The sequence below is a fragment of the Eschrichtius robustus genome, chromosome 3 (assembly GCF_028021215.1).
Source record: "Eschrichtius robustus isolate mEscRob2 chromosome 3, mEscRob2.pri, whole genome shotgun sequence".
NCBI classification, from domain to species: Eukaryota; Metazoa; Chordata; class Mammalia; order Artiodactyla; family Eschrichtiidae; genus Eschrichtius; species Eschrichtius robustus.
The window spans coordinates 33,364,832-33,378,496 of NC_090826.1; the positions used below are offsets into that span (position 1 = coordinate 33,364,832).

The 13,665-nt window shown below is 48.8% G+C and overlaps 1 protein-coding gene across 2 annotated transcripts in view; it reads left to right on the forward strand.

Moving 5' to 3' along the window:
- The window catches only part of NFYC (nuclear transcription factor Y subunit gamma), a 62,586-nt gene extending 49,502 nt beyond the window's left edge, over positions 1-13,084 (forward strand). Inside the window, exons 6-10 of one of the 2 annotated variants that reach the window (XM_068539632.1) lie at positions 1,260-1,433; positions 4,943-5,101; positions 8,288-8,395; positions 10,891-10,950; positions 11,908-13,084. In XM_068539632.1, the coding sequence (XP_068395733.1) occupies positions 1,260-1,433; positions 4,943-5,101; positions 8,288-8,395; positions 10,891-10,950; positions 11,908-12,339 (933 nt within the window). In that variant the 3' untranslated portion in view covers positions 12,340-13,084. The remainder of the gene's footprint in view (positions 1-1,259; positions 1,434-4,942; positions 5,102-8,287; positions 8,396-10,890; positions 10,951-11,907) is intronic. The other variant, XM_068539633.1, reaches the window with a different exon arrangement.
- The last annotated feature ends 581 nt before the right edge of the window (positions 13,085-13,665 follow it).

The window sequence follows — 13,665 nt, forward strand, 5'->3', positions numbered from 1 at the left end:
TGCAAGGAGACAGGTGGTAGGGACAGTTGGAGAGCAAGAGAGAGTGAGGCCTTGCCTTCACAGGGCTTTCATTCTACCAGGGAAAGTAGTGGAATTTGGCAAGCAAGTACAAAAAAGTGTAATGAGAAACGGACTGTGGAAGCACAGATTGGGGATGGGGTCAGTACCAACTTTGTAAATGTCACTTTGGAGAGCTTTGGTCCATAGGGTCTCTATACCTTCAAGAAGTATCTTCTTTTCCTCTTTCCTTGAACATGGCAAACTTAGTCCAGAACATGGAAGTGAGTAAATTTAGCTGATATTTTGCTCAACAAGCCCAAGTGGTTGTATGTTTCTGTTGTTTTTGTTGTCCCAGGCAGGGCACCATGTGTCGCAGGGCCCTCCGGAGCAGACGCCGATCTGTGTCAGTGGTCAGGGGCCGGCCACCCCTGGACCCTCAGGCTGTAACCATGCCGTAGTGTGTGTAAACATCCTACACTCTCAGCTGTGAGCTCGAGGTGGCTGGGAGAGGGTTGTTTACTCCTTCTGCCATGGAAAACGTCAGCTGAAGAAGGAACGGTCTCTTCACCCAGCAGATCGGCCAGAGGCCACCCCAGTGGAGGGCTGTCCCTCAGGCCCCCTGGGTTGCGCTTCTGTGGCTAAGTACCACCAGACCAGATGTGATGCTGGATAGACATGGCCTCAGTGACCACAGAGCTCTCGACATGCTCTGAAAAGCTGGGCTCTTGCCTACCAGTGTTCTTGATCCTGACATTTGATTCTGAAATTCCAATCCAGAAAAGGCCCTGTTTCCCTTTCCCCTGCTCTTTCCCTCCTGAGGTGGTGGGAGCGAAATACGGAGAGTGTTGCCTGTATGGGAGATTGGGAGCCAGCCTGAGAGCATGGTATTTGGGGTGCTTGCCGTTAGCACTGTTCTCAGATCATAGGCCTTGACGGCATTTACTATCAAGCACTGCTAGTGCGTGGTTTTTAGTTACGGTAATTAATTGCCCATTTGCAACTCATCACGCAGTGGGTGATTACTCTGTACTTCAGAAAATTGGCTGTATGTTTTGTGAAGCTTATGGAATCTGTTATTTTTAGTTTGATTTAGCGCAACTGGTCTCTTCGAATTCCACTTTCTCTTGGCTTCAAATGTGGAGAGCTCAGCATTCAGCAGGCAACTGCGCAGAGCCCGTTTGGGGGAAGAGTGGAAATTCACTGTGGCGGCTGCTGAGCCGGTTCTTTTCCTCTTACCTGCCCCTCCTTCTGCCCCACAGGAGGAGGTGCGCCAGTCTGTGACTCCTGCCGAGCCCGTCCAGTACTACTTCACGCTGGCTCAGCAGCCCACTGCCGTCCAGGTCCAGGGGCAGCAGCAAGGCCAACAGACCACCAGCTCCACAACCACCATCCAGCCCGGGCAGATCATCATTGCACAGCCTCAGCAGGGCCAGGTCTGTGAACCGCGGAGGGTGCCGGCCCAGCCAGACGGCACCTCTTAGGTTTGGGATGGGCAAAGTGTGACTAGGGCAGAGGGGCAGTCAGATCACTGTAGAGTACTGGATTTGAATTCTGGAGACCTGGGCTTTTCCCCAGATTCAGCCACTGAGGTGATGTGTCACCTGATCTCTCTGGACCCTGGTTTCCTTGTGGGTCATATGAGGAAAGTGCAGTGAGCAAGACATTCTCCAGGGTCCCTAAAAAATTTTAGGAGGAAAAAAATCTTTATAATGCCCCCATGAAGAATAGTGACATCTTTTAAGTGGACTCCGTGCCTGCTGTCTGTGTCTCCCACCAGAATTGGAATTTGTACCCTCAAGGGGGAGATCAGGCATCATTGCCAGCTTGCATACCTCTCCTCCCCTTTTCCCCATCATTTCTGTGTCCCACCAAATTTGTGTCAGGTGACTTTCTCTTTTTACAATAGTAATCAGAAGATTCCTTCTCTGTCTGAAAGCAGTAGCATCCACATTGTTGGGGATCATGAGAGGCTGAAGAGAACTCTGTGTTTTTGTTTTTGTTTTTGTACATCTTTATTGGAGTATAATTGCTTTACAATGTGGTGTTAGTTTCTGCTGTACAACAAAATGAGTCAGCTATACGTATACATATGTCCCCATATCCCCTCCCTCTTGAGCCTCCCTCCCACTCTCCCTTTCCCACCCCTCTAGGTGGTCACAAAGCACCGAGCTGATCTCCCTGTGCTATGCAGCTGCTTCCCACTAGCTATCTATATTTGGTAGTGTATATATGTCAATGCTACTCTCACTTCGTCCCAGCTTCCCCGCCACCCCCGTGTCCTCAAGTCCATTCTCTACTTCTGCGTCTTTATCCCTGTCCTGCCCCTAGGGAGAACTATGTTTTCTGAGCTCTGACTCCAGATTCCCTGCCAATCATTAATTTATTTATTCGTCAGACATTGAACGTCCTCTTAGATAAAGTCCAATGCTATGTGTTGGGGATACAAGCATGAATAAAACAGTCCCTATTTTTAAGAATTCAAGAATCTAGTTGGGGCTACAAATACTTGAAGGTTACACCACTTGCCACGTGGGAAGTGTAAGATATTCTTAGGATTGTGTAGAGGGTGTTATGGGAGCACTTCAAAAGGGGTACCTAACAAAGATGTGAGGGAGGTGGAAGAAGATGTCAGAGAAAGTTCCCTGAAGGGAATAATATGAGTCTTAGAGGGAACAATGGAAATGAATCAAATAAAGAGGGAAGGAGGGCTTTCCCAGGAGAGGGCACAGCACGAGCAAAGGCTTGGAGGTGAGAAACAGCACAGGGAATGGTAGGAGGGGAGGGTACAGTCCGCATAGCTGAACGTCTAGGCAAGTTGAAAAGATAGGCAGAGGACACATCCCAAACAGCCATGTGTATTCTAGTAAGGAGCTGGGTTTGCCTAAAGAAAAAAAGGTTGGGACAGGGGTAGATTTAAATATTAATTATGATTTTAGGATTTATTCCCTGCTCGTTTTCTTATCCATGCAACAGAAATTTATTGAGTGCTTGCTCTTTGCAAGACACAGTGCTAGGCAGACGGGGTTTAAAGATGACCACAGCCCAGTCCTTGCCTCAAGGCATCCGCTGCACCATGATGCCTGAGGGACCTTCTTTGGCTAATGCTTGTGCCTCTGCAGTGGTGAGAGCTTTACCTGCCAAAGGCTTATCCCTGTACAGAGCAAACTTCAAGGGAGTCTGCCAAGAGCTGGCTCTGATTGGCTGACCATTCTAAGAAGCTCATGGCTATTGTGCCCCGACAGCAGGGCATCTGCCATGCTAACACGAGCCCTCGTTTTCCTGAAATGATTTAGAAATACCTTGGAAATCCTCTTGGGGAAATTGAGTTGGTAGTACAGTGATGAGTTGGCAGTATGCATTTTTTTTAGTCAGCGAGAATTTCACCTGCCTCTTCTTTGCCACCCCAGACTTGCTCAGCTTGGAGCTGATAAGGCTTGTGAGGGCGGTGAAGTTGGTTCCTCCCAGCATCTCTGTTGTTTCGCTGTCTGGCTGGTTCAGGGTGGCCTTGTGCTGTGTCACACCTCCCCGGACCTATAGGAATTGTTGTTTCAAATTGAGTTCAGATATCTTCGCAGGACCAATACATATTAAAGTTGGAAGAAAAGCATGTTTTGTTAAAGTGAATCCTGTGTTTTCTGTCATAAAATTGGAAACATTTATTACTGGAGGTTTGGGGAACAGGCTGAGTTGGAAATCATGGTGTGAGTATAGGAGATGTTTCCTGTTGACCTAACCCACTGCATGTATTGCCCTCTGTCATCTTTCTTCCCTACCCTCCTGCAGTTTTTAGTAATTTCTCCTTATCTAGTAATCCCTTGAGTCCCATCTACAGTTCTCAAAACATAGCCCCTTCCCTTGTAACTTTAGATGGAGAGTAGACCTGTGCAGTCAGAAAGTGAGAGCATCAGAATTAACAGCATCGATTGAAGCCCAGGATTCATTAAGACTCTCAGAGTTGTCTTAAGAGGTGATTCTTAATTCAGAGTGGGGAGAAATCATATCCAAAGTGAGGGGTTGGGGTGCAGGTGTGGTTAAAAGGCTCCACTAGCACCACCGCCAGATGAACAAGATATCCTGGGATCTGTAAAGGTCACATCTAGGGCTAAAGTTTTGAGATCTAAAGAAATGACTGATCCTTTTGACAGTTTGAATCTACTGTCTCTCAAAGGAGCAAGTTTCATTGGGCAGTCCTCTAAGTATGTGTGAAACACAGAATCTTCATATACATTAGACAGAAATTCCTTAAATCTGCGATTCCTGTTTCTAGAAAGTTAAAATTCTGGCTTTATTAAATTCCGTTTCTTACGGGTAGCCTCAGTTAAGGTCCAGGTCTTAACAGTGTCCAGGTCTTAAGGGTGTTTGCCTCCCCCGTGGGAAGCAGTGCTGTGATCCAGAGCAGCCGGCTGGCCAGAGTGGGCTGGAGTCGCTCTGCTGCTTGAATGGGGGTGAAAGCCAGTGTGCCCTTTATGTTTCTTCCAGTGAGAAGGAGCCCAGGGTCCTGAGCTTAGTTAACCCATACTGACCCCACTTTCCATTTAGTTTGCCCTGTAAACTCACCTGCTCCAGACTTGACTTCAGCCATGTCTCAGGCAAATTATCGTGGTTGCTTTTGATTCTCCTGTACCGTATGTGCCTTTCTATCATTGAAGGGGCTGTGAAGAGTTGCAACATTTGAAGCATAGAGGTATTTGGGGCTGAGGCAAATATTCTGTACTCTGAGTCTAAAAATCCGTTTGGCCTTCCTGTCTTTTATTTTGGAGAGTGACTTTAACAGTGCTCTAAGCCCAAGGGATTCTGTAGGTTGAGTATTGTTAGTGTTGCGATGAGGTCAGGCATTCATGGAGGGGTTTGCTCCTGCTTAACTGCTCGTTATTAACCCCTTGGTAGGCCTAATGGCTCTGGGCTGGAGCTCAGTCAGCTTTCTCATGACTCTTCCTTCCAGACCACACCCGTGACCATGCAGGTTGGAGAAGGTCAGCAGGTGCAGATTGTCCAGGCCCAGCCGCAAGGTCAAGCCCAGCAGGCCCAGAGTGGCACTGGACAGACCATGCAGGTGATGCAGCAGATCATTACGAACACAGGAGAGATCCAGCAGATCCCGGTAAGTCCTGCCCTGCCTTAAGGTCTGCGTGGCACTGTGCTCAACAGTATAACAGGAAATAGTTAAAGATTTTACACACACACACACACACACACACACACATACACACACATACACACACTTTGTTATAAGCCTATATTCCCATTACCCCAGACCACAACTTGCTTCACCGTATACGCCCTGCTTTCCTTTAATCCAGGTTCGGGCTCACCACGATGGGGCAGCTCCTCTCCATTTCCCCTCACTCCGCCTACGCAGAGAAATCATTGTAACCACTATTCTGTGCCAAGGCCCAAAGGCCCTGTGAGGCAGTCCTAGTCCTGTGTTTTGATTTGCAGAGAATAAGAGGGAGGTGTATAGAGAAGGCCATAAATACACTTGTTGCATATTCATGAGTCAGTTCCCAGTGGAGCCTGCAGCAAAGTGTATTTTTGGCTTTCATTTAACTTATCCATTCCTTAACTGTGGACTGCTACTTCCTGTGTGCCTTGAGGGATTTCATTTCTTAGATTTGTTGGCTTTTTCGCTTGTACTTGTTCTTTGGTGGAAAAAAAAAAAAAGGTCCTTATCTTAACACTTGCCATCTATTCATTGGTCAATTTGCCACAAAAAAATGTGGAAAATGAGTGACATGGAGCAGGCCTGTTCCTGCCCCTTGCCCTTCCTATTGTAAATGAAATGTAGGCAGATACAGAAACTCACTTGGACTTGGTTAAGCACTTCCTCTTTGAAGAAAGTTCAGAAAGTATCCTCAACTCTGTTTTGGGGACTGTTCTTCTTAACAGAGTAATAGGCCAGGAGAAAGCTTAGGAAAGGGGAGTGTGTGCATCCCTCTGTTTATCTCTTTCCTTTTCATCTCTGTCTCTCTCTCTCTCCCCCCCCCTCCCCCGACCCCCCGGCTCCATCTCCCTTTCCCCCCTCCCTTTCCTTCCCGCACGGGGTGGGGCTGGGGGTGGTGGCGCCACACACACGCGCCCCACCCCCCCCCCCCCATCAATTCCAGATTCCTTGCAGCCACCAGCCCATGACTTCTCTCATAAATGGTTCTCATTTTTGCATGTGAGGGCACCAAAACAAGTTCAGCTAAGCCAGAGAAGAGTTCACACTTTGTAGTAACTTTAACTTGAGTCTTTTAAAGCCTCTGGGGCACAGAAGACTTGTTGCAGAATTTAGGAGCTGGTCTTCACTGTATACCTTCTGCAGGAGTCTGCATTCCTAAACTCACCAGAGTGCTTGTATTAGTGATGACCTTGAGGAAGGAAGCTTTGCTCCTCTTTTGAAAGCCCAGGGGGTAGGCTTCTTTGCTCTGTAATTTTAAAAAGGTGTGAGAGTCCCCAGGCCTACCCTTGTGGTAGAGGACTGAAGGGCAGAGCATCACCAGTACCTAAACCCAAGCCTGAAAGAAGAGCTTGCTTCTAAGAACTGCTTGGAACTGTTTGGCTCACAGCTTTTCAGTCACATTTGAGTTTCTGCAAAAGAGCTCTTCCCAGCTGGGAAATGTAAAATCCCTATGGCCAGCAGTATACCTTCCCCCACTCCTGGGATGAGGCTTTGGTCTTTCATCCCATGTTCCTTGGCAGGAGTTCTGGTGACTCCTGGGACCAGCCACCATCAGTCTTGGCGGATGAGGTTTCCCAAGCCTCCACCCAGCTGTCTTCCTCCCCATAAGCAACTTAATGTTGCCTGGAAGCCGCATTGTGGGATGTAGTGGGGAGTTTAGGCTTGGCATCACAACTTCCCAGCAGCTCCTCTTGGCATGTTCTCAGGAGAGAAATGACTACAGGTCACAATACCTTGCCCTGTCTCCTTTGAACCAGATTATTAACGGGTTTAGATTTTGTGTCCCTCCATCTTGCCTTAAGTGGACAATTCTGGAATGTTCTACCAGGAACTTCAGTGTTAGTCTTTTCTTCATGGTTCAAATCCGCATTGAGTCTGAAGTTTCAGAGAAGCAGTTTGATTTAACACTGCATGCAGAAGCTTCATCCTGTCAGCATTTTCCTCACAGAAGTAAAAGCCCCTGCAATGAGGTTAGCTCTTGAAGGCAAGGGGAAAATTTGCTCCAGGACAAAGAGGCATGACTTGCCTGTTACCCTCAAGAGGCTCACCCTTACAAGAAAATCAGGCTAGGCAGCCAGGGAGGGTGATGTCTGGGCCTCCAGATAGAGAGAGACCAAATCTGCTGGTCCTCCTGGAGCCGCTTTCATTCCCCACATCCTGAGTGTGACTGTCCGTAGTCCTCCTTTGCTGACTGTTTTCTCTGCTGAGCCACAGTTCCTCTCACGTTCTGGCTGCCTTGGTCCTCTCCTCATCCCCATGCTCGAAGCACTAATGCTTTCATGGTACGCTGTAGCATTAAGAGCCTGAGTTAAGGCTTTTAGCACACAATTAAATGCAGCATGTGGTATTATTGTATTATCTGAGACTTAATCTTAAGCATGAGGGACTCTAAGGGCATTTTTGTAGCTTTGGTTTCCCATGATGGGGTTTTATGTGAAAGGTTTATTGATTCAGCTTCCCTTTGGGAGGTATTTGGCCAGAAGCTAGTGCTGAGCACCAAGGATCCTAAAAGTCCCACAGACCCCTATTGGTCCTGGCTCTTGGGGACAGAGATAGTAAAGCGGGCCAGCTTTCTCTTCCAAGATGTGCAGCATGGGGCTGGGCAGTTCTAGGGCTGTGGTGCGGGGTGATGGCCATCTGCTTTAGGCTCCTGGCAGACTCTGGGGCTCTTCTCAGTATTAGATCAGCCGTCCCGGGAACAGGGGTGGGGAAGGGTGGAGACGGAGGGGAGAAAGGCCCCACACTTAAGGTATAAGCGTTCCGATAATGTCAGACAGCTTTTGGCATCAAATCTTAACATAAACTGTGAGCAAATAGCTAAGAGCCAGTGAACGTTGAGGGTCCGGCCATGCTGTCCTCGCATATATGACAAGATCCTCTGGGAATTTTTCCCCAAGTCCATTCAAGGAACATATTCTCTTTTGTGTTGTATGACTTACGGGGTAGGGATATTATGGTTTTGCTTGTTTGGGTTTCTGTTAAAAAGGAACTTTTCAGGGTCGGCCTTTTTGGAGGGGTCAGGGTGGGGACGGGTAGGGGACAGTCACCATTTCTTGTCATGGAAAGTTTGCTTGTTTTAGGTTGCATTCAGTCTCCGGTGGTTTGTTTGTCTCTGACCCTGCCTAGGTGCAGCTGAATGCCGGCCAGCTGCAGTATATTCGCTTAGCCCAGCCTGTATCAGGCACCCAAGTTGTGCAGGGACAGATCCAGACGCTTGCCACCAATGCTCAACAGGTACGTGCTGCAGAGATTCAGGGCTTGAGTTGGGAACCAGCAGGAGCTGGCTTCTGACAAAGGAGTGCTCAGCACACAACTCTCTCGCCACCCCATCCTTCAGCAAGAGCCGCCTCCACCCCCTGCACATCTGTTCTGCACCCCAAGGGACAGATGGGGTTTATCGGAGGATTGGATTCAAAGTGTGTCTCTTACCATCGTGCTCTTGAGCGACAAGGAAACTCAAGGCAGGGGAAGCCTCAAGGATACTTGAAGAAAGCCCAATGTGTGTGTGCGCAGGTCTGACTGGAGGAAGCCTTCTGACAGACTGCCTCATCGTCAGGCTGAGTTTCCATCTTTAAACCTGGATGACTGTTGTGATCTGGCACCTCCTGTGCCCTTTGGAAAGCTACTTAGGTTTTTACTTCTACCTTCTCATGCACCCGTAACCAGAGACTGCCCTCCTCATCTCCTCTCATGCCCTGAGATATTGAAGGCTGAGCCACAGGTGCTGAGGGGGCTGCCTCCCTGGGCTTGGGGATTGGGGGATGTGGGTATTATTTGCAGGGGACGGGGGATGCTGGACAAGGGGAGGCATTGTTAATCAATTCTTTTGCCTCAGACCCAAAAAAAGAGGCAGTCGTTAAAGAGCTGGACTCGTCTGGCCCAATTGCATTTCTGGTGATGTATCTATTGACAGTGGTGACAGAGCTGAGTTTGTAGAGCAGGTCTCCAAAGATGTCATTTGGGAAAATATGAGGAATGAGCCAAAAGCAGGGTTTCTGAGTTCCATATAGTCTCTGGGATCTTTAAAGGCCCACTCTAAACCCATTTCTTGGCTTGCATAAGGATTTGGGCTTTTCCCTAATTTCCTGGGGATCACTGGCATGGAATCAGATCTCAAGATTGGTCCCACCCTTTAGTGTACCCCTCTTTTTTTTTTTCTTTTTTTTTTTTAAACTTGTAAGATTCTAGCCTGGGATCCAGAAACTTTCTGTGGCACAGGGTGGGAGGAAATGAGAAGGAAGAGTTCTTGGTTCCCCAGAGGTCAGTTTTGAGACCAGGAACTAAAGCCAGAAAGTGGGGAAAGTTGGCTGTATAGAGAGGAAGGAGTGAAGCAAGAAGAGGGTGCCTGAGGACAGAGTCTATGTAACAACAGATTGTAATTATAACAACGTGGCATTTCGTAGGTGCTCAGTAAATGCTCAGTAAATGTTCGTTGAATGAATGTTGAATGAATGTTAACATGTAAATGGAATTTAAAGGTGAATGAAACTCCTCTCAACTGATGTGAAGGACAATCCTGCTGGCCACAGGGCACAGTTAAAACCTTCTCATCTATGACGAATATTTTCCATTTGTCTCAGGATCATTCATTTATTCTGCAGATATTTCTTCAGTACTTACTTTGCACTGGGAGATAGACAAAACTTAGCTCCTGCCCTCAAGCAGGTGGGAGGAGAAAGACCCAAAACAAAGAACACTAGTAAGAAACGCTCATGAAGCCCTTTCATACCTGTCCCCTTGTTTTCCTCATAGCCTCATGGGTAGGCCCGATGGGTTGTTTTTGGCCATAGTGAGGACACTCGAGAAGACAGTCCTTACCTTGCAGGGTGGCTGTGATGATTCCAGGAGAAGGTACACAGAAAACATTAGCTAGTCAAATGTTCCATAGATAACATATACGCACACAAACATTCTTCAGTCTTTTTTCTAGTCTACCAAGCTGTCTGCAGCAACTGGCATTATATGATGCAGTTCTCCGGGTCCGTAAATTTCCTTTAAAATGTATTTAAAATGCCCACATAAGATTTTAAGTACATGTGATAAATGTTTTCCTTACCCCCCCTCCCCCTGCCTTGGCCCAGAGGGTTGCACGTGGCCTCTCTCGGAAAAAGTACTTCATAGGTTTGCCACAAGGGCTTCCAGGGCCAAGGCCACCTGCTCGCCAGGGTGTTTCATATTCCAGTCAGATAATCTGGGTGATACGGGTTTGGTTTGGAGCCCACCTTCCAAGAATGAAAGGGACCACTCACCACGTTGCCCAGTGTTTTGCAATCTGCCTTCACTGGTTGAAAGACAGACTCTTAGGGTTTCTGCCTAAACCATAAATGTTATGCCCTGTCCTATCAGTACCTAGGAGCTAGGTGTTTTTGTTTGACTAGAGCCTCAGGCCCCAGAAAGACTTTTTTAGTAAGGGGCTGGTTTCGGTGGGGCAGGGGTGGTTAGGTGGACATTAAGAGAGATGGTTGCAGAAGTTGTATATTGCATGCTCCGGGGTCCTCTGTGTGGTGCCAACGCTGAGTAGCTGTCTGTGCTAGGGGGTGGGGAGGGACCCTTGTTTTCCTGCTGCTCATCAAGCCCCTGTTCTGTGCCCGGCCTCATTCTGGGCACTTTATGTGCATTGTCCATTTGATCTTCACGACCCTCTCCTGGCTGGTGGGCTGGTGTGCTGGTGGGCTGGTGGACCAGACCCTGCAGCTGATCTGCCTGCTTTGCCATCTTGGTTCCTACAGATCACACAGACAGAGGTCCAGCAAGGACAGCAGCAGTTCAGCCAGTTCACGGACGGACAGGTAGGACACCCGGCCTAGGCAGGAGCAGAGGGTGAGGAGCTGTGACAGGGTAGCGGGGGACATCTGTGGGTTTGCATGGCTAGGGCAGCTGTCCCATCATCTGTTAACAGTGAGTGGACAGAAATTGTTAAAACAACAGTCTTGCCTATCCTCTAGACTTATAGACTTGGTGGGAGTTGACGATAATCCTAGACATTAGGTAGCCCCAGTCCCCGTTTTACAGATGAGTGAACTGAGCCCTGGAGGTGGGAAGTGCCTTGTCTGTGCTTGCTTAGCTGTTCATTGCAGAACCAGGACTAGCATGCAGGTCTCCTGTTTCCTTTCTTTAAGAATAGTTTTTCTCTAAGCCATGCTCTTTTTAATCGCATGGATTAGTTGAAATGCAGAGAACATGTGACCTCTCAAGCTCTCTAGGTGCCTGGAATTCAGTAATTCTAAACTCGTGAGGAAGGGATCTTCCCTTTTCCTGCCCCCCTTCCCTTCGCACTATCTTCCCAGAGACCCCTGAGGACATGATAGGATGACATGCCTAAGCCTATGTTCTCTGCTGCCCAGAAGGGAGAGGAGCTGGCATCAGGACCCAACTCTGGCTTCTGCCAGCACCAGATGCCAGGCTCACGTGCCAGGGCTGCTGTGGCAGGGGGTCTTAGCTTTTGGTTTCTTTTGGAAACACCTGAGAAATCATGTCCGGTTGGCCCTAACCTTCCGTGGTGGCTACGCGAGCATCTTCGCGGGTCTTCGCTGTAGTAAGCGTTTAATCCCAGGTGACCTGCCTCCCCATCAGGGCCCATGCAGGAGATGGAGATTCAGTGTAGCCTCAGCCTGAGCCAGATATTCTGAGGAAAAGAGGAGAGGGGGTAATCCCTACTGCCCCTGCCAGTGAGGATTACTGAGTTGGGGAAATGCTGACTTCCAAGCTGCTGGTACAGTGGTTCGAATTGCTTGTGTTTGTCACAGAGGAACAGCGTGCAGCAAGCTCGAGGCTCTGAGCTAACGGGAGAGGCAGAGCCCAGAGAAGTGAAAGCCACAGGAAATGCAACTCCCCGCACCTCTTCCCCGCCCACCACACATACCCCCTCACACCGGGCTGGTGCCTCCTGTGTCTGCTGCTCCCAACCGCAGCAGAGCTCCACTTCCCCTCCTCCCTCTGACGCCTTGCAATGGGTGGTGGTTGAGGTATCTGGGGCCCCCAACCAACTCGAGGCCCATAGGGAGCTGCATGCCCCTCTCCCAGGGGTGACCTCACTCTCTCCTCTCCACCCCTCGCAGCAGCTCTACCAGATCCAGCAAGTCACCATGCCTGCCGGCCAGGACCTCGCCCAACCCATGTTCATCCAGTCAGCCAACCAGCCCTCCGACGGGCAGGCCCCCCAGGTGACCGGCGACTGAGGGCCTGAGCTGGCAAGGCCAAGGACACCCAACACAATTTTTGCCATACAGCCCCGGGCAATGGGCACAGCCTCCCTCCCCAGAGGACCCTGCCGACCTCAGCGCCTCCTGCAGGCTAGGACACTGGTGCACTACGCCCGACGCCTGGGGGCCGAGATTCTCCAACAGAAAGATGCAATATTTTTTATTTCCTTTTTCCCATTTTTTTCTCCACGGAATCAATATTTCAATATGTTGAGCTGTGTGTCCAATGCTATGAAATGAAAATATTAAATAAGATATTTATGGCATTTTCTTGAAGCGTGTGGTTGAAGAAATATTTCTTTTGTTTTTCTTTTTTTGGTTCTTACTGCCACTTCTTTTAGGAGCAGATCTCCTCAGGGGTGTATGTAATCTCCTGACTATTAGAACAGCTGCTGCCCCAGGATTTACCACCTTGTTCTGCCCTCAGGTAAAATTAGGTGACCGTGTGTAGCTTCATTTTCACTAGTGCTCCTCTCCCCGCGTCCCTGCTCTTGCCCCAGAGCTCTGTGGATTTGCATCAGAGGCCATGGAAACATTCCATGCACTTAAGAGACTTATTTGCCATGGGGAGTGGATGGTTTCATTCCCAAACCCTTCTCTTCCAGGGACTCAAGGAGACTAGGACTTTGTGCATTTGCCCCCCACCCCCCAGTTTTAATTTTATTTTATTTTTAAATGCATTAAAAATTGTGCTAGTCTCCTTTGCTGCATGGACTTCAAACTGCATGAAATGCAATAAATCTCATTTTAGATAATTTGGAGTCTGGGTTTCTGTGTCTGGGGACATTCATGGGACCACTTTGCTTGGGAAAGGCTTGGAAAGGTTTGTCTGCCCTCAGGTTGGGTGTCTGTGAAGGAGGGGGACACCTTTATGAGGAGGGGGGATGTCCAAAGCTAAGGGAACTTGAGCTGCATGTCTGATTCAAATTGAGATCTTCAGCTGATTTAAAAAAGGAACTTCATCAGAATGTTTGCTGCTCAGAGTTGCCTGCCTGCCTTATTTCCTGGACTACGTATGACACATGGGCCAGATTCAGCCTGCGTCCTTCTTGGCTGAGGGTGAAGACAGCATCTCTCATGGAGAAAGCTTTCTCTGTCCTTAAGCAAGGACTGAAGTACATCCCTCCACTCCTGTCTCGGCACAGGCTGGCACTCTGAGCTGCCTGCTGTGACCATGCCCATTACCAAAGGCATGGATGGCATCTGCCATGGAGGGTAGCCCAAGCCCCTTGTCAGCCAGCAGGTCAGAAGGGTTCTACAGCCAGGGCTTGAAAGTAGGGAGAACAGAAGGAGCATTCCACT